We start from the raw sequence: 24117 nt of genomic DNA, 5'->3' as shown, positions 1-24117 counted from the left end.
GTGTACACGGTTCTCTTTATGCGATCAGCATTCAGCCTTGTAATCAGCTAACAAATTTGCATTGTTTAATTTAGTTTTTATTTGGAACTGTTAAATACATTAGTCTTTTAATTTGTTTTGCAGGTCTCAAGTCTCATGCACTCTAGAGGAACATGGACATTTGATGCAGGTGAGAAAAATCTGTAGTATTATATCAAACATTTAAGTTTTTATCTTGAACATTGGCTTTAGATGCTCTGTAGATGTTAGGCTTACTAACAATGATTTTTCACGTTCTATCACTTTCAATGTGGAGGATGTTTAGAGGACACTTTGGTCTGTCAGAGATGCACCCTTCTACTGCAGAATGTGCACAGAGGGGAAGACACTATATCTCCAATTGATCTACCAAAGAATTGAGTCTTGGGTTTCATTCACACTTGAAAGAATAAATAATGTGGTAGGTGTTTTTTTTGTTTGTTTTTTTACTTGTAAATAAGATGTGGCAAATGTTAATCTGTATTCTATAAAAATGATATACATATGTCAAGGTAAAAGTACCTTTTGTTTTAAATTATGCAAATCAGTCAGTCATTTAAGCCATTAGTCAGCTAATCGCATGTTTATATTAATTTAATTACTTAAATATATCCTGGGGGGGTGGGGGTACAAAACTATAATGAGCCTGTAGGCATAATTTAAATCTATTCTAAAGCGCATGATTATGAATGTGTCTGAAAAACAGCAAGGAGACATTTTAATTATTTATTAATAAACAAGTGTTTTCTGAGTCAGTGTTTGACTCCAAAGATGAAGTTGACGACGCTGACGCCATCTCCACAGTATAGTTAAAGGAACACGCTGACTTTCTGGGACTTTAGCTTATTCACCGTATCCCCCAGAGATAGATAAGGCCATACATACCCTTCTCATCTCCGTGCGTGCCGTAACTCTGTCTGACGCACCCACCGCTAGCCTAGCTTAGCACAAAGACTGTAGGTAAATGGCTCCAGCTAGCATACTGTGACAATAAGTGACAAAATAACGCCAACATTTTCCTATTTACATGTTGTGATTTTGTATAGTCACAGCGTGTACAAATAACAAGGTCACATGAGACACAGCCATCTTCTAACCGTATACATACTGGGAACTATATTCTTAGAAGATGGCTGTGTCTCATGTGACCTTGTTATTTGTACACGCTGTGACTATACAAATCACAACTTGTAAACAGGAAAATGTTGGCATTATTTTGTCACTTATTGGGAGCAGTATGCTAGCTGGAGCCGTTTACCTCCAGTCTTTGTGCTTAGCTAGGCTAGCAGTGGGTGCGTCAGACAGAGTTACGGCACGCACGGAGATGACAAGGGTATGTATGGACTTATCTAACTCTGGGGGATACAGTGAATAAGCTAAAGTCGGCGTGTTCCTTTAACTCGCCTATAGAGAGAAATTCACCTTTCATACAGATTACATAATCAGAAAGTGTTTGTTTTCGATTTGAATTGGTTTGTTTAAAAGTAGACATTTCAAGCTTTCAATAGATATATTTCTCATGTCTGTGAGGCAAGTAGCCTATACACTGCGTTCGGTTCATTTTTGTGACGTGCTCCAGTTCAGGGAGACCAAGATGGCAAAAAGCACACCCTGTTTGTTTTCTTTATTTTACAAAAGCATAACATTTTGTTGTGATTGTGAGTTCAAACTGAATTGAAATATTATCTGTATGACCAAAAATTTCAGCGTATTTTAAGTTGTTTCCTCTGTTATCAGGAAAAAATGCAAGTGATTGCACCAGCGCCTCCATCTCATGTTTTTAGTGTGCTAATACTTTAGTTTCTGCACTCGGCACAAACACTTGGCTATGCGGCTAATAATAGCACACATTTATCTATAATAACGTTAGAGCGAGTGGCCATGTAAAGTTGATACTACATACATGATATTTGTTTCAAATGATAAGCCATATTTGAGGTCGATGAATGATAGGCGAACGTTTGGATTTCCTGCATAAGCCTCGTTTAGTCAACTATTAAGGTGCAGCCCTATGCATGTTATTTACATTGTTGCAACAGCCTATTGTTCTGATGTATTTTGCTTCTGTGGCTCTCTGTGCACATTTTACTTCATTTACACTGATTAGCTTGCTACGGAGCCCCTAAAGGGATGTGGTGGTGGAAATATTTTTAGGTTGACAGAATTTTTTTTTTCAAATCTTTTGCGTTCCCTCGCAAAACTTTTGCGTTCCCTCGCAAAACCTGTTTTGAGCTCGGACAGACACTTCCTGTTTAATGTCCCGCTGGCAGTGTTTCAGAGCTCCGTACGTTAATGGAGCGTTTCATAGTGTTTGAACTTAGACTCAAATATAAAGAAATGCGGTCAGTGCTTAACTAAAGGAGTTCAGTGAAGTTGGCAATATTCACATAGGCTATTCGAACTACCCTATTCTTGAGCTAAACGTTGTTAAAACACAAACGACACCTATTTACAATCACAACCTAGACAACGAGCTACAACCCAATTCTCATCAAAAAGAGCTTTATAATATTAATTTGTCTCTAAAGACGAATGAGAGACAAGTCCAAATAAGGGGCCGTCTGCAAAGTGCAAATCCCAAAACCCTTCTGCACATTTTATATTATTATATTCAATAGCTTCACTGTGACTCACTGTACTGTCACCAAATTCAGTTCACACATGCTCTCCTGCCGGTTATACTACATTACTTAGTTTGATAAAAAATGCATAATTTTTATGATTATTTATTATGAAATAAAATCAATAACTTCACCCTCTTTAGAAAAAAATATTAAATAACTTCACACTGTTATACAGTGTAATGCCATCAAATTCAGTAAGCAAATATAATGCAAAAGCTGCATACAGTACCAATATAATTTGTGTAAAGAATAGGCCTACTTATTTTTTATGTTATTGAATATTTTTCATAATATAATATGTGCAAAAGCAGTGTAGTATGACCAGTGGGTCACCATTGATGTGTAAACTGAATTGGGTGGCACTACAGTTTGTAACATTGAAGTTAATGACTATTTTTGTATTTTTGACTGTGAGTTGATGCTGTAGTCGTTTTTGGGTTATATTGCACTTTGCAGACGGTCCCTTTGAACTTTCTCTCAGCCGGCTGCTCATAGAGATCCATTTAGCCTATATTATACAAGCTTATTGTGATGAGAATTGGGCTGTAGCTCGTTGTCTAGGTTACTGTGATTGTAAATAGGTGTCGTTTGAGTTTTAACAACGTTAAGCTCAAGAATATTGATCCGGGAAGTTCGAATAGCCTATGTGAATACGGCCAACTTCACTTAACTCCTTGAGTTAAGCACTGACCGCATTTCTTTATATTTGAGTCCAAGTTCAAACACTATGAAACGCTCCATTAACGTACGGAGCTCTGAAACACTGCCAGCGGGACATTAAACAGGAAGTGTCTGTCCGAGCTCAAAACAGGTTTTGCATGGGAACGCAAATATCTTTGCGAGGGAACGCAAAAGTTTTGCATGGGAACGCAAATAACTTTGCGAGGGAACGCAAAAGTTTTACGTGGGAACACAAAAGTTTTGCGAGGGAACACAAAGTTTCTCGGGGGAACGCAAAAGTTTTGCGAGGGAACGCAAAAGATTTTGAAAAAAACAAATTCCCAACCTAAAAATATTTCCACCACCACGTCCCTTTAAGGGCTCCGTAGCTTGCCAAGGAACTGTACTGTTGGTTGCTAGCATTTCTTCAGCATTTTTTTTTTTTCAAGTTTTTGAAAATTTTCACAGCATTTTCATGGCCCCCAGAATATTTTTTTTGTGTAAATATGCAATATATAAAGTTGAACTGAAACACACAAAAAAGGAAATTTCATGATTATTCACGCCTCTTCGCATACAGCTTTCTTACACAAAACATGTTTTACAAATTTTAAATCAATATATCGTTCTATTTCATCTCAGTCAACACGCCACAGTATGGGTCAGCCTCGCTAAGGATGAGCTGTCAGGAGACGATATATAAAATTAACCACGCCCCGCTTGCAATCACCTCCTATAAATACTAGTGTTAACCAGCCGGCCCCTTTCTCTTTTTTGCCTCCTGGCTAACGATTGAGTTGGTAAAGACGGTAAGATTTGCTTCCTTTATTACTTAAGTAACTGGCTGACGGGAACCTCTTTGCCTGTGAGGGTGAAAGTTACCGCGTTGCCGCATGCTGTTTGTGAAGGAGCCTCTTAACCGAGAGGATTAAAGCTACCGTGTTATTTCTGTTTGGAAAGGTGAGTATTTAACACAGATTGTTTGGCAAGGGGGCCTCTTCACCTGTGAAGGTGAAAGCTACCAAGTTGAAGTAAGCTGTTAGAAGAAAAAAAAAAAACACAGCAGGGAGAGATTTTTTGTTTGTCATTTCAGCCAAAGAAACCTCTTTGTCTGTGAAGACAAAAGCTAGCTGATTGTTTTTCACTTCCCTATTAAGATGCAAGAGGAAGACAACATTGGTTTTCCAGCAGAGATCCCTGCAGGACAAGTACCTCAGCCTGAGCAGGATCTTCAAGAAGAAAGTGTCAGGCGTAAGCACTCTCGCAAGCGCAAACATGTAGAAGTGGATCATCTTCAGAGGCAAATGCAAGGAATGCAAGAGACTCTGAATAATTTATTACAGGCACAACAGTGGCCGGTGGGGCCTCCAGGCCCTGGGGAACTGGTGCAAAAACAGCCATGCCGCCACCCAGATGAGATATCTGTGATAGCATCTGGAGTGTTTGGAAGGGAAGGCAATTCTATGCCATCAGATCAAGAGGACATCTCTGATTCAGAAATGGAGGATTATTCTTCTCAGGCCGAGGTACTTGTCCTGCAGGGATCTCTGCTGGAAAACCAATGTTGCAGCAGCTTACGGGCTTGCTTCAGCTCCTCAGATTGGGCCCACATTTGCTATGTTGGCAGGAGCAACCACCCGGGCTGGAAAAGATGCTATACACCCTAACAAGCATTGTAGGTTAGTTGACAGTCAGCTAAAAAGAACCTATCATGCCTCTGCCTTGTCTGCAAGACTGGCATGCACCAATTCCCTCCTGTTGGTTTATTTAGAGGGTATACTGCAGGATTTGTCCTCTACCTTGACGAGTGAAGACATTCCAGAAGCATTACGGGTGATTGACATGCTGATCCGAGGAACAAGTGCACATGCCCAAGCTCTGGGACAATCGATGGCCAGTGTGGTTCAAGCGCGTCGTCAAGTATGGCTGTCCCAGGCCAATCTTTTGGACCAAGACTGCATGGCAGTCGTAGCAGCTCCATTGATCCCTGGCGAGGTCTTTGGGCCCCCTTCAGAGGCAGCATTGGAGCAGTCCCGTAAGACAAGGGAGTTGACACGCGCTGTGCGTCGGGCACCAGTTATTCGTGGGCCTCGGACATCAGCGGGGAGCAGTAGCTGGACTCGCCCAGAATCGTTAACCCAGGTCTACCCAGGGCAGCGAAGAACTGCTGGCCAAGGGGCTCTAGGGGGACCAGGCCAAGGAGTTCGACAGCCCTTTCGTAGGGGCAGACAGGCAGAGTCTTCCATCACACGGATGTCAGGCGGAAGAAATCGTCGCTGACAATCAGTCTCCGGCCACACATTTTTCCAGTCAACAGCTCCTCCACTGGCGCCAATGCACCCAATGTCCATGGGTGCTAAGCACCTTGGAGTTCGGATACAGGCTCCAGTTCAGATCAAAACCGCCAAAGTTTCAAGGGATTGTCCCTACTGTTCTGGGAGACGAGAACCAGTGCAAGTCTCTCACAGCAGAGGTATCGGTCCTTTTAGGAAAAGGAGCAATAACACACCTGCCCTTGGGAACAATGGGGCAGGGGTTTTATTCCACCTATTTCCTGATTCCAAAAAAGGATGGGGGTCTTCGTCCCATCCTCAATCTCAAGGGATTCAACCGTCATTTGAAACGACTGCCTTTCCATATGCTCAACATATCAACCCTTTTAACCTTCATCAGACAAGGGGATTGGTTCACAACAGTGGACCTCCAGGATGCTTACTTTCATATCCCAATTCACAGGAACCACAGGAAGTACCTAAGGTTCTACTTTCAGGGCAACGCATACGAGTACAATGTTCTCCCCTTCGGTCTGTCATTGGCCCCCCGCACCTTTACAAAATGTATGGATGCAGCGCTCATCCCCCTTCGTCGTCAGGGCATACGTATAGCAAACTACCTGGACGATTGGCTAATTTGTTCCCCTACAGAACAGCAGGCCAGGAACAACACAAAGGTGGTCCTAACCCATTTACAGAACTTGGGGCTGAAGCTGAACAGCAAGAAGAGTTGTCTCATCCCCACCAAGGCAGTGACGTACCTAGGATTGACCTTGGATTCAACAATGATGAGAGCATCTCTGACCTCTCAGAGGCAATTGGTGTTGGAAGAATGTCTATCCCAGCTCCTCTGGAAGGAGCAGGTTACAGTGAAGTTTGGTCGGAGGCTGCTTGGCCTGTTGGCAGCAGCCAGTCAGGTGGTACCATTAGGATTGCTTCACATGCGCCCTCTGCAGCTATGGTTAGCAAAATACAAAGTGAGTCCATACGAGAATGGACAGCGACTGATCCCAAGGGACAGGGATTGTCTTCCAACAGTCCAGTGGTGGCTCTCGACTCCAGGCCTAAAGGAAGGAGTCACACTGGGCCCTTTATGTTCAAGGGAGATGATAACAACAGATGCGTCACTAGAGGGCTGGGGTGCTGTCTGGCGATGCAATCCAGCACAAGGACAATGGGATGCCTCGTGGAGAGGAGCACACATAAATCTGCTGGAACTGGAGGCAGTATTTCGGGCCCTGATCCATTTTCGGCCTCGGCTTCGGGAGAAGCATGTCATTGTTCGCTCAGACAGTACCACAGTAGTGTCATACATAAACCATCAAGGCGGGTTACGTTCAACGTCCCTTTACAGGAGAACTCGGGACCTTCTGTTATGGGCACATGCTCAGGGGGTGTCCCTGAGGGCCTTACACCTCCCGGGAGAGGACAATGTAGCAGCCGACCTTTTGTCCAGGGGAGGCCCCAGGCCAGGGGAATGGCGACTACATCCGGCAGTGGTACAGGAGATCTGGTCTCGGTTCGGGGTGGCTCAGGTAGATCTCTTTGCCTCACTGGAAACCACACATTGTCCCCTGTGGTATTCAATAGTGGGCCCCAAGGGGTCACTAGGGGTGGATGCTCTGGCGAACAAATGGCCTCCAATGCTCCTGTATGCATTCCCTCCATTCCCTCTTCTGCCAGTGGTCCTAGCCAAAGTAAGGATCTTAAAGGCCAAAGTCCTGCTGGTGGCACCAGATTGGCCCCAGCAAGCATGGATGCCAGATTTGGTAGCATTACAGAGGGGACCGCCATGGCGTCTCCCAGTCAGGAAGAATATGCTGTCTCAGGCCCAGGGGAAACTCTGGCACCCGAATCCAGGGAGGTACAATTTGCACGTCTGGCCACTAGATGGGAGTCTTCCAGAGCTCTGGGAGAGGCGGTTCTAACAACATTGCATGCAGCAAAAGCCCCATCTACAAGGAGACTGTATGCTGCTTGATGGGAAAGGTTCTCTCGATGGTGTCATTCCAAGGGAATGGACCCAGTTTCATGCGGGGTGGAGTTAGTATTGTCATTCCTCCAGTCCCTGTTGGAGACGGGTCTGACGGAGTCAACCTTGAGGGGATATGTAGCGGCTATATCAGATCGCCATATGGACTACGGAGGTAGCACAATTGGTGTCCATCCTCTTGTGAAATGTTTTCTGAAAGGAGCTCGTAGATTAGGCCCATCTCAAGCTCGGTTGGTTCCCTCATGGGACTTGGGCATTGTCCTGAAAGCTCTGACAGAACATCCCTTTGAGCCATTAGACAAATTGGAGTTAGAACTTCTTACGTTGAAGACAGCCTTTCTCTTGTCTATTGCTTCAATTAGGAGGGTAAGCGAATTGCACGCCTTGTCGGTACACCCTGCATGCTTAAGACTGGGAGAAGAAGAAGATTCATCCATTTCTCTCCTTCCGAATCCATCATTCCTGCCAAAAGTTTTGCCTCGTTCTTATGTCTCCAGACCTTTGGTACTAGAACCCTTTCATCCCCCTCCTCATGATTCAGCAGAAGCAGCCAGATTACATCTAATCTGCCCAGTCAGAGCACTGAAGAGATACATTGCTTGCACTCAACAGATCAGACAGACTAATCAGCTGTTTGTCTGTTTCGGGGACTCAGTGCGAGGCCAGGCGGTGTCCAAGCAGCGGCTCGCAAGATGGGTGGTCAGGCTAATAGAACTAGCCTAACACAGCATAGGAAGGCCTCCTCCCAAGGGGGTGGTGGCCCACTCTACCAGAGGAATGGGGGCCTCCTGGGCATTATTTAAGGGGGCCTCTCTGGAAGAAGTGTGTGTAGCAGCAGGTTGGTCGTCCTCTTTGACATTTGCCAAGTTCTATCGTCTGGATCTTGCAAAGACAGTTTCATCTACTATTCTGCAAACAGCGGAACAAGTATAAACTGCTTTATGTTAAGTTATGTCAAGGTATTATTACCTGGTGGTTTTGTTGTAAGTTATATGAAGAACTAATAAAGGTTCTGTTGCATTAATCATGTCCTGGTTATTGCCCCGCTAGATTTCCCCTCATGACCTGTGTACCAGTTGACCCATACTGTGGCGTGTTGACTGAGATGAAATAGAACGAAGGGTTACACAGGTAACCTAGGTTCTGTGAATGAAGTCAACACGCCACGAAGCGTGGTCACTCGGGGACTGCTTCGAGCCAGTCGGAAAAAGAGAAAGGGCCGGCTGGTTAACACCTGTATTTATAGGAGGTGATTGCAAGCGGGGCGTGGTTAATTTGATATATCGTCTCCTGACAGCTCATCCTTAGCGAGGCTGACCCATACTGTGGCGTGTTGACTTCATTCACAGAACCTAGGTTACCTGTGTAACCCTTCGTTTTATGTGAATGAGCAAAAACTCTAAACACACTAAAAACACTAGACTGTGTGATACAATTTTCAAAAGTCTTGTGAACAAATAGTCAGTATGGGTTTTATGGCCTTATTTCAGTAAGTAAAATCCATGCATAAACGTAATTATCTCAAAACTACAAACTTTTACATACATGCTGCTCATATTATTGTAGCAGAGTTTGTGCTGAATACAGTGTAATCAGACTTTAGCCATGAAAATGTTACAAGTAACAGAAATAAGCACAAATGTCAGAGCATGTCAGAACACCTCCAGGGCCGGAAAACACCTCAGACCCCAGAGGGTTAATTAAAGTTGACTACAAATCACCAATCATCTATGTAACTCATGTTGCTTCAAATTGCATATTCCCATTGAAAATTAATCAGGTGACTGAAAAACACACAGATACACACATTTATGTATGTGGTTTACTCCAGGGAAGCCTGTACTTGTAAAAAGTGTCTGCCAAACATAAAATAACTGTTTAAATAATTGTTTTCAAATATGACAAAGACCACAAGAAAAGTTTCATTTGCAATCTTTATTCTACAGAACTACAGGTAATGAAGTCAAGAAGAACAAACCAAACAAGCCTTTCAGAAAGATGCTTCACTCTTCATCTTGCCCTTTCTGTGAGAGGAAGAGAAAAGGAAAAGAAAAGTGTTTGGAAGGTATATTTGTTATTTGATTTTAGTTTTTGCAATACATCAAAACTTAGACTCACTCAAGGAAATAGTGATAAGCACAAAACGCTTTAGGTCATTCTCTTTTAACTTATTTTACAGTTTGTCTGGCATCACTGAATGGTAAAGGCTTTAGAAACTCATATTTACGAAATGGTCTTTAACCCTTTCACCATTCAAAGTAAAACATTACCCATTGCTTTATTGAGACATCTTAAACTCTGTGATAATAAGCAGATAAAATTCTGGGTTAACTGAGTTAGCTTACCTTGGATCCTGTATCACGGCTCTTGGCTCTCAGCTTGTTGACCTGAGATTCAGCAATATCAGCCCTCTCCTCTGCCTCATCCAGCTCATGCTGTATCTTACGGAACTTGCCCAGATTTGCATTAGCCTGTTCCTCCTGATTAAATCAAAAGGTTGTTGGCTAAAACAATATACAAACAAGTATATATATATAGTACAGGAATGTATAGGCAATAAACTTACAGCCTCCTCAGCAGATCTCTTGTAGGATTTGACCTTCAGCTGGAGTTTGTCCACCAGGTCTTGAAGACGAGCCAGATTCTTACGGTCTTCCTCAGTCTGTTAATAGACTTTTGATTATTTTTGGTCTTGGTGGTTTGAAGATAGTAAAATTGGGGGATATTGTATTGAACAGAGAAATAACCTGGTAGGTGAGCTCCTTGATGCGTCTCTCATATTTACGAATCCCTTTCACAGACTCGCTCGCCTTTCTCTGTTCTATCTCCACCTCATTTTCCAACTCTCTCACCTACCGAAACCACAAATTATTTTAAATTTATCAGTTCTGTAGAAAGCTATTGATCTCTGAAATCCAAGTAACTAAAAAACACAAAAGTAATGCATTTTAAATAGAAAATGCATTATTAAGAACTGAGTTTCGTAAACTAACCCTAGCTTCCAGTTTTTGGACCTGCTTCTTTCCACCCTTCATGGCGATCTGCTCAGCCTCATCCAGACGGTGCTGCAGGTCCTTGATGGTCTGCTCCATGTTCTTCTTCATGCGCTCCAGATGAGCACTGGTGTCCTGCTCCTTCTTCAGCTCCTCTGCCATCATGGCAGCATCAGTGATGGCCTTCTTGGCTTTTTCCTCAGCATTCCTGCACTCCTGCACTGCCTCCTCAACCTCAGTCTGAAGCTGAGTATTATCTCCCTCCAGCTTCTTCTTCTGATTCAGCAGGCTGGTATTCTGAACAATGTTGACATTCATGTAGTCTCTAGTTAATATTGATACTAAGAATGGGTTTAAAGGTTTTATTCATCTAATACAGATGTGTCATACCTGAGAATGCAGGAGCTGAACTCTCTCACTGACATCCAGCAGTTCCTGCTCAGCCAGTTTCCTTACTCTCTCAGTTTGTTCCACCATGGATCTCAGCTCATCCAGTTCAGCCTGCAGCAGATTGTTGCGTCTCTCCACAATGGCGATGTTCTCTTTGAAATCATCATTAGCACGAAGAGCATCATCTAGTTGCAGTTGGGCATCCTGTAAAATAAAACTTTTTCAAATTAAAAGACTGCAGAACTATGTTCACCTAATCATTATAAAATCTTGATTTGAAGATTCGTCATACTTTGAGATGTCCATGAAGACCCTTGAGTTGCTTCTGGGCTTCTGATGCCTGTCTGTTAGCCTGACTGAGCTGAATCTCCATCTCATTGAGGTCTCCCTCCATCTTCTTCTTCAGTCTGAGAGCTTCATTCCTGCTGCGAGTCTCTGATTCCAGTGAGCTTTGCAGGGTATCCACCGTTCTCTGGTGGTTCCTCTTGGCCTGCTCCATCTCTTCATCTTTCTCAGCCAGCTTACGTTCAATATCAGCTTTGACCTGATTGAACTCCAGCTGAGCTCTAAGAATCTTTCCTTCCTCATGCTCAAGGGAGGCCTGACCAATTAAAAGACTTAGCCATTAAAAAGTACTTTAAGCTTTATTTAGCAGCAAATGTATTCTTGCTGGTGTATAACTAGAAAAACTAGACCTACTACATCTACACATAACACACTAAATATACCTCAGCCTCTTCCAGAGCTGCTTGAATTTCTGTTTTCTCCTGCTCCAACTGCTTACGAATTTTCTCTAGTTCATGAATGTTTTTTCCACTCTCACCAATTTGTTCAGTGAGATCAGAAATCTCCTCTGTTTGGTAGGAAAAGTAATAATGTTATATATAAGAAAGTCAAGAAAAATACAAAAAGTTTATGAAATTTATGTGAATGTCCAGATGACTAATAAATCAAGGGCACCTTGGAGGTTCTTGTTTTCTCTCTTCATAGTTTCCAAATGATCCAGAGACTCCTCATAAGAGTTCTTCAGTTTGAATAGTTCAGTACTCAGAGATCTGGCTTCCTTCTGGGAGCTTTCCAACTCGCTCTGAGACTCCTCATATTTCTGCTTCCATTCAGCTAGAATCTGTTGATAGAATCAGACTTTGATTAGCTACCATTGGAGCTGAATGAACACAAAGATTAATTATAAGTGTGTTTTATTCACCTTGTCAAAGTTTCTTTGCTTCTTGTCCAGAGCAGCAGCAGCAGCATTGGATCTCTCCACATCCACCATGAGATCTTCAATCTCATTCTGCAGCCTGTGCTTGGTCTTCTCCAGTGAGGAGCATTTAGCGTTAACAGCTTCCACAGCTTCTTCTGCATCTTGCAGACGCTGAGCAAGTTTTTTCCTTCATGAATAAACAGAATTTGTTCCAAAATAAATTAGTGGGGCTTTTACAAAATTCTTGGCTTACAGAACAAAGTCAGATGTTTGTATGGTATGCTACATGGGAAACCCAAATATTTCCTGCTTCTCACTTTGCTTCCTCCAGCTCCTCAGTCCTCTGGATGGCATCAGTTTCATACTTGGTTCTCCACTGAGCCACCTCAGAGTTTGCCTTGGAAAGACTACGCTGTAGCTCAGCCTTGGCTTCTTGCTCCTCCTCATATTGCTCCCTCAGCAGATCAGCATCATGACGAGCAGACTGAATTGCATGGGCCAGAGCATTCTTAGCCTATAAGATATTTACAGTTAATGTTTTCTGTTAATGGGAATGGCACAAAGCTGTAGTATAAGACTATAGTCCCCTTTAAGGCATGTGGGTTTGGATCCCACTGCTCTTAGAAGAGCTTATTGGGTGATGGGTTAGTGTAGTCGTTTAGGTGTAGGACTGCTACACTGTGGTACTCTAACCTTGTGGATTCAGGTACCAACATTGGTTGCAATACCTTGATTTCCTCCTCTAGTTGTCTCTTGAGGTCCTCAATCTGCTGGGTATAGGACTGCTTGCCTCTTGTTAGCTGAGAGACCAAGGAATCCTTTTCTTCTAGCTGTCTAGAAAGCTCCCCTAGATAAATATAAATAAATATATATATATAAATATATATATAAAAAATAAAACCAGTACATTACAGAAAGTAGTGTGTGCTCTTGATAATTAGTCTAACAATACACAGAATAAAGTAATACCTCATCAGAAACATACCATTTTCAGTTTGTAACCTAGCCTTTTGCATGGTAAAGTCATTGATGCTGCGTTGTCCTTCTTCATATTTTGTTCTGTATTCTGACATCTGGTCCTCAAGAGTCCTGCACATTTTCTCCAAGTTTGCCTGGATAGTTATTATATAATTAAATATCAAATAAATCATAAAGAACATGTTATTCTAAAGAACACCTGAGGTGAAGAAAAATATGGAAACAAGAATTCATTACCTTGGACTTGGCAAGCTGCTCCATGTTGGAGACCACATCGTCCAGTTCCAGTCTGAGTTCACTCTTCTCTTTCTCCAGCTTCTGCTTCACTCTCTGGAGGTTGTCAATCTGTTCTCCCAGATCAGCCACACTGTCTGCATGTTTCTTCCTCAGTGTAGCCGCAGTGGCCTCATGTTGCAGAGTGGACTCTTCAAGGTCTCTGCGCAGTTTCTGGAACTCAGCTTCACGTTTCTTGTTCATCTCAATCTGGGCAGAAGTGGCTCCACCAGCCTCCTCCAACCTCTCACTGATCTCCTCCAGTTCTCTGGACAGATCAGCTCTCTGTTTCTCAACTTTAGCACGAGCAGCTCTCTCAGCCTCCAGCTCTTCCTCAAGCTCTTCAATTCTGGCCTAGTAATGTGAAGGAAAACATAATTTAAAGCTAGAATTCCTAATTGCCTAGGTTTTTAAGAATCATAAATATTACCTGCAGCTCCTTCAGTTTCTTCTGGAGTTGGCCTGCCATTGCCTGCTCATCTTCAATCTTGCTACTGAGCTGGCTGATCTCAAAATCCTTCCTGTGTTGCAGAACATATTTGATTACCATTATTAATAAGGATTCAGATTGTGAGCTGTATTCTTGAATAATTATTTCACCCTCTGGAAAACACACTTTTTAATCCTCTCTTCCATTTGCTGTTTGTCATTTTCCAGGTCCATCACGCTCTCTTGGGTCAACTTTAAGTCTCCCTCGAGCTTCCTCTTTGCCCTCTCCAGATCCATACGAATCTTCTTTTCCTGTTCCAGGGAACCCTCAAGCTGGAAGGACAATATTTTGTTCAGCATTGTAAATGTCACCTTTTTCATCTACAACAGAAGAGTCAACAAACCACTCACATCATCCACTTGTTGCTCCAGCTTGGCTTTGGCTTTGGTGAGTGTGTTGACTTTGTCTTCCTCACTCTGGAGGTCATCCAGCGTTTGCTGATGGGCCTCCTGAAGAGCTTTCTTCTCCTTGGTCAGCCTAGCGATGATCTCATCCAAAGCTGCCATCTCTTCTGTCAGGTTTTTAACCTGTAAAATTGTATCATTGAATCAAGAAGCTCTTAACACACCTTTTTTGTACCATTAACTTGCTCAGTGTTGAAAACTGACCTTGTTCTCAGTGGCATGTTTCTCTTTCTCCACTTTGGCCAGAGTGAGCTCAAGATCATCAATGTCCTTCTTGAGCTCAGAGCATTCATCCTCCAGCTTTCGTTTCTTTGCAGTCAGCTCAGCATTCATTTCCTCTTCATCCTCCAGTCTCTCAGTCAGCTCTTTGAGTTTGGCCTCAAGCTGGATCTTATTCTTGATCAGACCCTCACATCTCTCCTCAGCATCACAAAGATTATCTTGCTCCTGTTTACAGGTACAAAAAATCATGTATATTTATTTTATTTTATAATGTCTTTGTATAATTAAATCATAAGTATAGTTGCTATTTAGTCATGAATTAATAAAATCGTAAACTTACAGTTTGGACTTGGAGTGTCAGGTCATTCTTCTCTTGGAGAAGAGTAACCATCTTTTCCTCAAGCTCCTTTCTGCGGGCTTCAGATTTGGCATAAGCCTCTTTCAACTTCAGGAATTCTTCCTTCATGTTGGCCATCTCTTTCTCCGCCTCAGCAGATCTCAGCAGTGGTTTGATTTTGAAGTAGAGCTTCATCCAGGGCCAATTCTTGACACCCATGAAGGCACGTACATTCCACTGGATCACAAGCAAGGCATCTCTGCAAAATAAAACTGTTCTTTTTGTGTCTTTTTATGATGCAGTGACAGATTTATAATGCCCACCGAGTTACCTTCGTTCAACAAGCTTCTGGAATTCAAGCCTTGCAAGAAGACCACGTGATCTAGCTTGAATATTGGTAATGATGAGAGCAAGACGGTCATCTCTCATTTCTTCAAGGGTACCCAGTAGACCCGCCTTGAAGAATACCTTAAAAAAAATATTTCAGTGACCTACGATCAACAGATAGACGTAACAGGCAATCTATCAAAGTCATAAAACAAATCATGCACAAACAAAAAGAGCAATGCTGCAAGTTCCCCAGAGACAAGGTACACTTTTTAGGAATGTTAGCCTTCAAATAGATTGGGATAGGAGAACAAATTTTAAAACTGAAAAAAAAAAAAAAAAAAATACACAGAATTACACAATCTACAAAGCAATTACTAATTAGCATATATACCTTTGTATGTCCAAATCTGTACTGGCTGTGGTCAATTTCCAAAGAGCCCAATAACTTCTCAGCTCCTTTCCTGCTGTCAATGAACTGACCATCTGGGATGGCAGCAGGATTCAGGATACGGTATCTGTTGTTGCATATTTAATTAAAGATTTTAAAGTGTTGATTTTGCCATTGGCAATATAAATATATGGATTTTTTAAACAAGCTAAATGATTGATTGGGCTTTAATTTATGTCATTTACACACATTTGTGTAATTTGAAAATGTCAAGTCTTGTTGCATAACGTGGCTGTTTTCTCAAGTCAGTTTTTGACCCAAGTGCAACTCACATGTCTCGTATTTATAAGTGAATGTACCTCTGCTTGAAATCTCCATACAGGATCCTGTTGGGGAATCCCTTTCTGCAGATCCTGATGCCCTCCAGCACACCGTTACAGCGCAGCTGGTGCATGACCAGAGGATTCTCCATCGCCCCAGGAGTCTTAGTCTCATTGGGGATGATGCAACGCACAAAGTGAGGGTGAGTTGACCTCAAGTTGGTCATCAGCTTGTTCAGGTTCTCCTGTGGATAGATATTATCCATGGCGCTCCCATTTATATATATATACATATTAGGTCATGCTGTTTACATTAATTAAGAAACCAAGCTATACTAAATAATACAGTTCATTATGAATCAGCACGAAAAGCACTCTATATGTTACCCTGTGGAGGGCAGACACCGTCTGAAAAGAAGAGCCCTTTTTCTTCTTCTCCTTTGCTTTGCCGCCGCCACCACCTCCCTCTGCGACTGTTGGGAATAAAAAACATAATTCTTAACATCAACCTTGCACTAAATCCTTATTTTTCTCAAGAATCATGTCATCAGCACAACACACCTGAGTCAGCACCAGCATAATTGGCAAACAGCTGAGACAACATTTTCATGGTGGACTTCTGATAGAGGCCAACAACAGTCTCATTAAGAGGATCCTTGTTCTTCACCAGCCAGTTAATGATGTTGTAGTCCACAGTGCCAGCGTAGTGAATCAGGGAGAAATGGGCCTCTGGTTTACCCTTGACAATCCTGGGCTTCTGGAAGTTGTTTGATTTTCCCAAATGGTTGTCATAAAGCTTAGCTTTAAATGTTGCATCACTGGCTTTGGGGAACATGCACTCCTCTTCAAGGATGGACATGATACCCATGGGCTATAGAGAAAGCAACAAACTGAATGTAACTTAAAGCAAAATGGATATTAAAGGTTGTATCAGCGATTTCAGGCCCAAAAAAGGCCCAAACATAAATGATCACATTCATCTAATCTTTCCTAACGATCCGCTTGCCCGCCCCATAAGCAGGCCGTCAAAAAAACGCGTCTCTGTAGGCAGCCTATGCTTAATCTTTCTAGGAAAGATTAGATGAATGTGATCATTTATGTTTGGGCCTGAAATCGCTGATACAACCTTTAACTCCCCCCCCAGCATTTTTTTTTTTTTTTAAGTTGCCAGTTACCGCCAGTATTTTTGATCAGTTTCACAACAATTTCATGACCCCCAGAATATTTTGTTGTATGGATATCTGAACATCCAATATGTCAAAAGAAAGAACAGAGTCTCTGCTTTTAAACAAAAACAAAAAAAGGAATGCATGAAGCTAGAATATTTTATCAACTCCTATACATGTGGGTAAGTTAAATTAAATAAAGCAATATTTCAAACAAAAAGCGGTGAAAATCGGACTTCATCCGAATGGGAATCAGAATGATGATGAAAACGTAGATGGTGTAGATCAGTTCCATTAACACCCCCAAAGCTTCCACAGTCCCGTACCTCGTCCTGGGTCAACATTTCATTCAGTAACTGAATAACGTCATTTATAATAACGAATAATATTATTTAACATGTGCATAAGCAATGCTTTTATCGCTTGTTTCTGCTACTTTTTCACCAGTATTTTGATCCAAAAATTCTTTCCTCTTTGAGAAAATGTGTAATAGCGCCCCCTACCTTATAACAGTGAAACAGTGAAAATTTCCATCAATGGTGGGGAAAGCTTCTAGATTAGATATTCAGAAAAAAAGGTTTTGTACACCCACCTTTTCAATGAGATCAATACAAGCCTGCAAGTCCATGCCGAAGTCAATAAACACCCACTCAATGCCCTCCTTCTTGTATTCCTCTTGCTCCAGCACAAACATGTGGTGGTTGAAGAACTGTTGCAACTTCTCATTAGTGAAGTTGATGCACAGCTGCTCAAAGGTGTTGAACTGCAGGTGGAATATATTGTGGAATCACAATGGCAAAGTAACAAAGAACGTAAACAATAAAGTTCTTCAACAATAATAATCAGTTGATTTCAGCTTACTTCAAAGATCTCAAATCCAGCAATGTCCAGCACACCAATGAAGTACTGGCGAGGCTGTTTGGTGTCCAGGGATTGGTTGATTCTCACAACCATCCAGAGGAACATCTTCTCGTACACTGATTTGGAAAGAGCGCCAACAGCATAGTACACCTGTCCAATAGTGATAATATAGTTCAATATTACAGAAAATGTTTGCTTTTAGTGTCAACAGTTAATGAGATCATGAAGTGGTCTCCACCTGCTGAACATTCTGTCCCTTGGTGACCCACTCATTTCCTACTTTGACTCTTGGGTGGAGCAAACCCTTGATCAAGTCAGCTGAATTTAGGCCCATCAGATAAGCTGCTTTATCAGCATCTGTCGTCAATAAAAGAAGATGGTTGATGGTAATGAATCTTCTATTAACCAATGCAATATGTCAGCATTTTGTCCCAATACTGACCCTCAGTCCCATCAGCCTCGGCCTGTTCCTCTCTTTGCTTCTGCTTGAACTTCATGTTGCCAAAGTGCATGACGGAACCAGTCAGCTTGTAGATGCTGTTCTTCTCCTCTTGGGTGAAGCCCAACACATCGAACGCTTCCTACAGCAAATGTAATTAATTTAACATGATAAATGCCTCAAATTCTTCTTTCTTGTATTTTCAGTAAAAATTAATCTTTAGGAGGTTATGTCAAAATGTATTAATGGTAATTTGTAACACACATCAGTAGCCATCAGCTCGTCAGCATCAACAATAGAGGCCACTTGTGTCTCTCCTTGAGAGATGAAGGCGTAATCATAAGGGTTTGCTGTGATCAGCAGCATCTCTGAGAGAAAGGACACAGAGCATTTAGACGTCATGTTGTAATGCATTTTCAAACAAAATTATAGATGTTTGGTTGTAACATTTTTTGCCCACCTAAAAGTTCTGGTTTCTTCTGAGACAGGATCTGGTAGAAGATGTGGTAGTCTCTCTCAGCCTTGAGCTGGAAAGTCACACGAGATTTCTCCAGAAGATCTGTCACAGAGAACATTTAGTTTAAAAATCATTACTATCATGCATTTATTTTTATTATTTCAATATGAAACTAAGCATAAGTGTTCCTACAAGTCTCGATATCTGCAGAAGCGAGTTTGCCATTTGCTGCGAAGTGAATGCGGATGAACTTGCCCTGTTCGAAAAAAAATAAAAATCGTCATGTCTTTTCAGCTGTATTCAGTTTTTACTGCTATTTCATTCACTTACAAATCTGGAAGAGTTGTCGTTCCTGATGGTCTTGGCATTCCCAAAGGCCTCAAGAGCAGGATTACACTGGATGATTTGATCCTCCAGAGTACCCTAGAAAACATAATATTAGACATGTGTATGGTGAATGACAATCAAAGATAATGGCAGTTCAATAAATGTTTTGTTTGAATTCAGATCTCCTCCGTTTACCTTCTTATCACTGGTTTCCTTCTTTGTAGGACTAGCAGCAATGCTGGCAAAGTACTGAATGACTCTCTTTGTGTTCACAGTCTTTCCAGCACCAGATTCTCCACTTGGGGTAGAAAGATAAAATGTTAAGCACCACACAGTTTTATATAAAACTGAACTATTATAGAAAGTGATACGCAGAAGTCAACTTACGTGATAAGAATAGACTGGTTTTCTCTGTCTGAAATGGGCAATGAAAATATGAAACAATACAGTTATGTTCTAAACAAACTCTATTCTGAAGCGGTCATCAAAAAACGGGGTAAAAAAAAATGCTGAATGCATTTAATTCTTTCTCTGCCATTGACAAGATTTTCAGTTATGGACAAGCTATAGGACTGCGAAGCTTTGGGGGTGTTGATGGACCCGATCTACTCAATCCGATCCGGACGAAGTCTTTGATCAAAATCTAGCTTTTTTATGAAACTTAAACACATTCAAGAGGTGATTAAAAAAAATGCATGAAGCTAGAATAAAATGTTTTGTTTTTTGCTCTCTTTTTTTTGCTGGTGCTGGCAACTATAAAAAAAAAAAAAAAAAACGCTGGTGGGGAAAGAGTTACTGAAAAGCAACTAACCAAACATTGGGCATAGTTAGAATAGCGAAATACTGTATGTGCTTCCAATATTTTTCGTTAGTGAAGTTAAATGTCATACATCAAACTGTTGTTTCTATGAATCTGTCACTTGATAGAAGCTAGTCAAATTGCATGGGCAAACTGTGACATTCTCAAAAACCTCAAACATGATACCAAATTATATAAAAAATACTGGAAACCACTTATACAGCAACATTACAAACAAGTTGCTACAAGAATTACAAGCACATTCACTGTCATTTACTGTGTCCTGAAAACTGAAATAAAACCACTTGATTAGGTAGAACTACTGGTGTCAAGTAGTCGCACCTGACAGCATGTACTGGTAGGCGTTGTCAGAGATGGAGAAGATGTGTGGAGGAGCTTCACTCCTCTTCTTCCCTCTATAGGCAACAACGACTTCCTGGTTGTACACTGGCAGCCACTTGTATGGGTTCACAGTGACACAGAAGAGCCCAGAGTAGGTCTGTAAGAGATTCACAGAAGGTTTAGATCTACTCATCCACGATAAAGAGAACGTGTGAGTGTTTTAAGACTCGACTCACGTAGATCATCCAGGCTGCGTAACGCTCTTTGAGGTTAAACAGCACAGCGGGCTCGTGCAGGAAGGTGAACATCGCCATGTCCTCAATTTTATCAAACTTTGGCGGGTTCTGGGGGTGAACATCAGCCTCCTTCACAGTTACTGTCTGTAAAGGGCACATACTCCAAGAGTTATGACTCGTAACAATAAGTTCCTCTAATGCAGTGAAGTAGTAATCAATAATGATCACTTGTTTAACCTGAACTTACTTTGCCTTTTTCAGTGTCACAGGTGACTTTATCACCGTCCCGACTCACAATGGTTCCTTTCACAAACTCCTCCTCAGGATCAGGGACGAAACATTCCTTCTTCATGTCGAAGGGGCGCGTTTGGGCCTCCAGTCGCTCCCTGTCCGACTTTCTGAGGTACGGAGCAGCAGCTCCAAACTCCTCCATCGCGACATCTCCCATGTTTCACCTAGCCTGCTGTTAGTAAGTGTACGCAAACAGATTAATATACGAGATATTATATATTGGAGAATATTTAGACACTTAAGACACAAAAATAGCAAAGTAATAAAAAGGAAAACAATGAAACAATGCCTTTTTCACTAAACAAACATTCAAAGCTTTGAAAAAAATTAACAAAATAGTAACAAGAAAATCTTAATAAAAATGCATACAAAAATATTTTACTATAAATTACAGGAAACACGAAGGCAGTTTGTTTTCCTAGATCTGCAAAAACCATCAAAATCTTCTATCATACATATTTCTAAGTTGTTAAATGTGCTTCAAGCCACAATCAATCATTTCACTATTGTTAATGATGCAGTATTGCTGTTATGATCTAAAACAACTGCACAGATGTCATTATGAAACATGCATTATGACCATGAAACACTAATATGAGATGCTTTACCTCTGACCGCTTCCACCACAGAGATTATCACTGCAAACGCTGCCCTACAAACAATGCATTACCATGAATTCCAAAGTTATAACTTTGAAAAATTTGTATAAAGAAAGACTTCATCTTGTTTGGTGACTCTTATAATATTTTGAAATACCTGTTTACAAGTTGTAGGCTTGAGGGAAAGTTGAAAGGCTGAAGCTGAAGATCCTCTCAATAGAGTGTCCTTCCTCTCTTTTATAAAGTGACTATCTTTCTAAATAAGGGAGTTGGCACCTTGTTATGCCAAACTGCTTTTGTTCTTGGTTTGGCTGATGTAGGGAGGGATAAGCATAGTTTTTCACATAGTCATTCCACCGCTGCCAACTCCATCTCATAATGGAAAATAATTACAGGGGGACAATTTAAATCACCATCACAAACCTCAACGCTTTGACCATTAAGTCCTTTCTGCATTCAAAATATGCCAAATCAAGCCAATCTGAAAAACACAACATTATTAACTTGTGTCGTATCATAAATTCTACAGTATACCTCTGTTGTTGTTCTAAACTAACTTTGTCTAATTAAAGTCACAGGCAAATCACCAGATGGGTAAGTAATCCTAATAAAGTAACTTTTGAAATTCAACAATGGTGTTCGCTTGCATTCTTTTTCTCCTAATGCATCAACATCATTTTAAAGACAGCACTATTTCCCATGTTATAAGGCCATAAAGACTTCACTTGCTTTGACTAATTATGCAAAAATTCCTGTTATTTATGTGACTTGTATTTTCAGGAAAACACACAGAAGTTTGAAATGTCACAGTGTTATATCACGAGTTCAGATGGGTTTACGGTCAATGAGCGACAGATGAAATGATTCCTTGCTTCCCTGGCACAGGATCGTCTCTTTTGTCCTTGGGTATAAAGATAACCCTGTGAAGTTCCTGGAAAGTGACGCCCATTGATTGAGAATCAGTGGTTTGGCTGCAGACAGTACCTCATCCATTTATGTAACACAGTGGAACGTTTCACTGAAAGATAAATATAAATAAGGGAAGAGTGATGGACCACTTTGTTTTATTGCAGCTGTGACATTAAAGCAGTGATGGCCTTACTGTAATATTCTGTGCATGCGTCCACTGTCACAAGACAAATGGGGTGTCGTCTTTCTGTCGGGTCAAGCGTTTGGTTGCCTGCCCCCCATATGTGCCCTTGTAATGGAGTAAATCATCTTAGTTGATTTTCTCATTCTAGTCTAGGTCACTTCATGATCATTTACTACTGACATTATGAAGATTATAGAAATTAAAATTAAATTAAATTAAAAATCACTTTTTTAATGAGAAGTGTTTGTATAAAGGCTATTATTATAACTCATGGTTTGCCAACAGACAAGTATGGTTTCAGCCAAAGTGACGAGTTGTGACCATAAGCTATTATTAGACGTCCCACCAAGTGAAGACAACTAAGCAGCAAAGGTCACGCTAACAAGGTGCAAGTGTTCAACAAGTGAGATTGTGCATGCCTTCATAACGTCTACAATCACACCCTGTCGAAATCTCCAGGCAAGAATCTCATGAGGACGATTAGTCAATTGATCAGCAGTATTTACAGTATGAGGACGCAAGCGTCCAGCTGTCCGAGAACCGTAATGGTAATTCAATAGATCTACAATGCTAAGTTAGTCTCTGCTGTCTCTAAAAGGACTATATTTATTTATTTAAAATACTTTATGCATTGTCCAATGGTATACTTAAAGGCACAATATGTAACTTTTTTGCTTTAAAAATAGCAAAAATCACTATATCTATGTTATATATTTTTTTTAGTTGTTTACTTACATTATCCCGACTGTTTCCTACAACTTTCAAACCAGGAGAAATTTGTAATTTAATTAGAGATTTCCGTTTCTTTATTTCCGTTTTGTCGCAGTCAATGCCGTCATATCCGCGTTGTCCCTGGTTTCCGCTTGTACTGCCATGGTAACCAGAGCTATGAACTAGAGTAGAGCCCTCTGATAGTAACCAAGACGACAGACGTGGACCACTGTAGTTCGCAATGTCTATCTGCACGCTGTTGTTGTTTCGTTCAAACATTATGGACCATGGCAAGATAAAAAAGGAGAACTAAAACGAGAATCAATATCAGCGCGGTGTTTTCGAGATGCCGAGAGCTCCCATATATAAACGAGAGCTCCACGTCCGAGTCTCGACCGCTCCTACATGTACTTTATTAAACAGGTGAGCACATTTACATAAAACTAATCAATGTTATATAGTTCAACAATGATAAAATGTTAGAATATGATCTGTATGTTATTCTCATGTTGATCTAGTTTACTGCTAGTCCCATACAGACAAACTAACACATACATTTCAACACACTCAAATGCAGTTTAGTGTGCTAGTGTAATGTTAGACCAAGTGAAACAGCGCTGCGTTACCTCACAAGTTTAATTTGTCTAATAAACTGACCTGTGAGTTGTAATTCTGCTCTTGCCTGTAGTTCGGTAGAATGAAATGTCCATATTCCTTTTATATCTGCGGGACTCGCGTCGCGTGTGGAGCTGATAGCTGTCTCTTAGCAATCCCGAACTGCTTCATATCACAGTCATGATAAAAACATCGATGTATTCAGTCATCCATAAACATTATTAGATCGGTCGGCTTGACGTTGACGACAAGATCCATAATTCTTAGCAAATGTTGCGTCATCA

At 41.2% G+C, this 24117-nt stretch overlaps 1 protein-coding gene and 1 long non-coding RNA gene across 2 annotated transcripts; one reads left to right on the top strand and one right to left on the bottom strand.

Moving 5' to 3' along the window:
• The first annotated feature begins 295 nt into the window (after nt 1-295).
• LOC311075867 lies at nt 296-22042 on the top strand. The gene is made up of 4 exons (XR_014604584.1): nt 296-439; nt 9515-9633; nt 15960-16100; nt 20786-22042. It is a non-coding gene; the product is annotated as an uncharacterized lncRNA (long non-coding RNA).
• Nucleotides 9484-20972, bottom strand: LOC311075861 (myosin-7-like; the record flags this gene model as incomplete). Its single annotated transcript, XM_084103512.1, has 37 exons — nt 9484-9592; nt 9914-10048; nt 10135-10230; nt 10316-10420; nt 10562-10858; nt 10952-11155; nt 11244-11552; nt 11680-11804; nt 11912-12077; nt 12159-12342; nt 12473-12669; nt 12884-13002; nt 13141-13267; nt 13371-13760; nt 13837-13927; nt 14023-14168; nt 14247-14423; nt 14505-14747; nt 14863-15118; nt 15191-15327; nt 15581-15704; nt 15937-16142; nt 16285-16370; nt 16459-16768; nt 17656-17826; nt 17925-18074; nt 18163-18281; nt 18367-18505; nt 18628-18731; nt 18824-18922; nt 19013-19076; nt 19151-19243; nt 19343-19445; nt 19535-19562; nt 20289-20445; nt 20525-20668; nt 20772-20972. The coding sequence occupies 37 exons, from the start codon at nt 20970-20972 to the stop codon at nt 9572-9574; spliced, it is 5823 nt and encodes a 1940-aa protein (XP_083959638.1). The 3' UTR covers nt 9484-9571.
• Nucleotides 22043-24117: the final 2075 nt, after the last annotated feature.

The sequence above is a fragment of the Abramis brama genome, assembly GCF_963993115.1.
Source record: "Abramis brama genome assembly, chromosome: 24".
Taxonomy (NCBI): domain Eukaryota; kingdom Metazoa; phylum Chordata; class Actinopteri; order Cypriniformes; family Leuciscidae; genus Abramis; species Abramis brama.
Note: the sequence above shows the minus strand (reverse complement) of the source record. Positions and strands in the feature narration are given on the sequence as shown.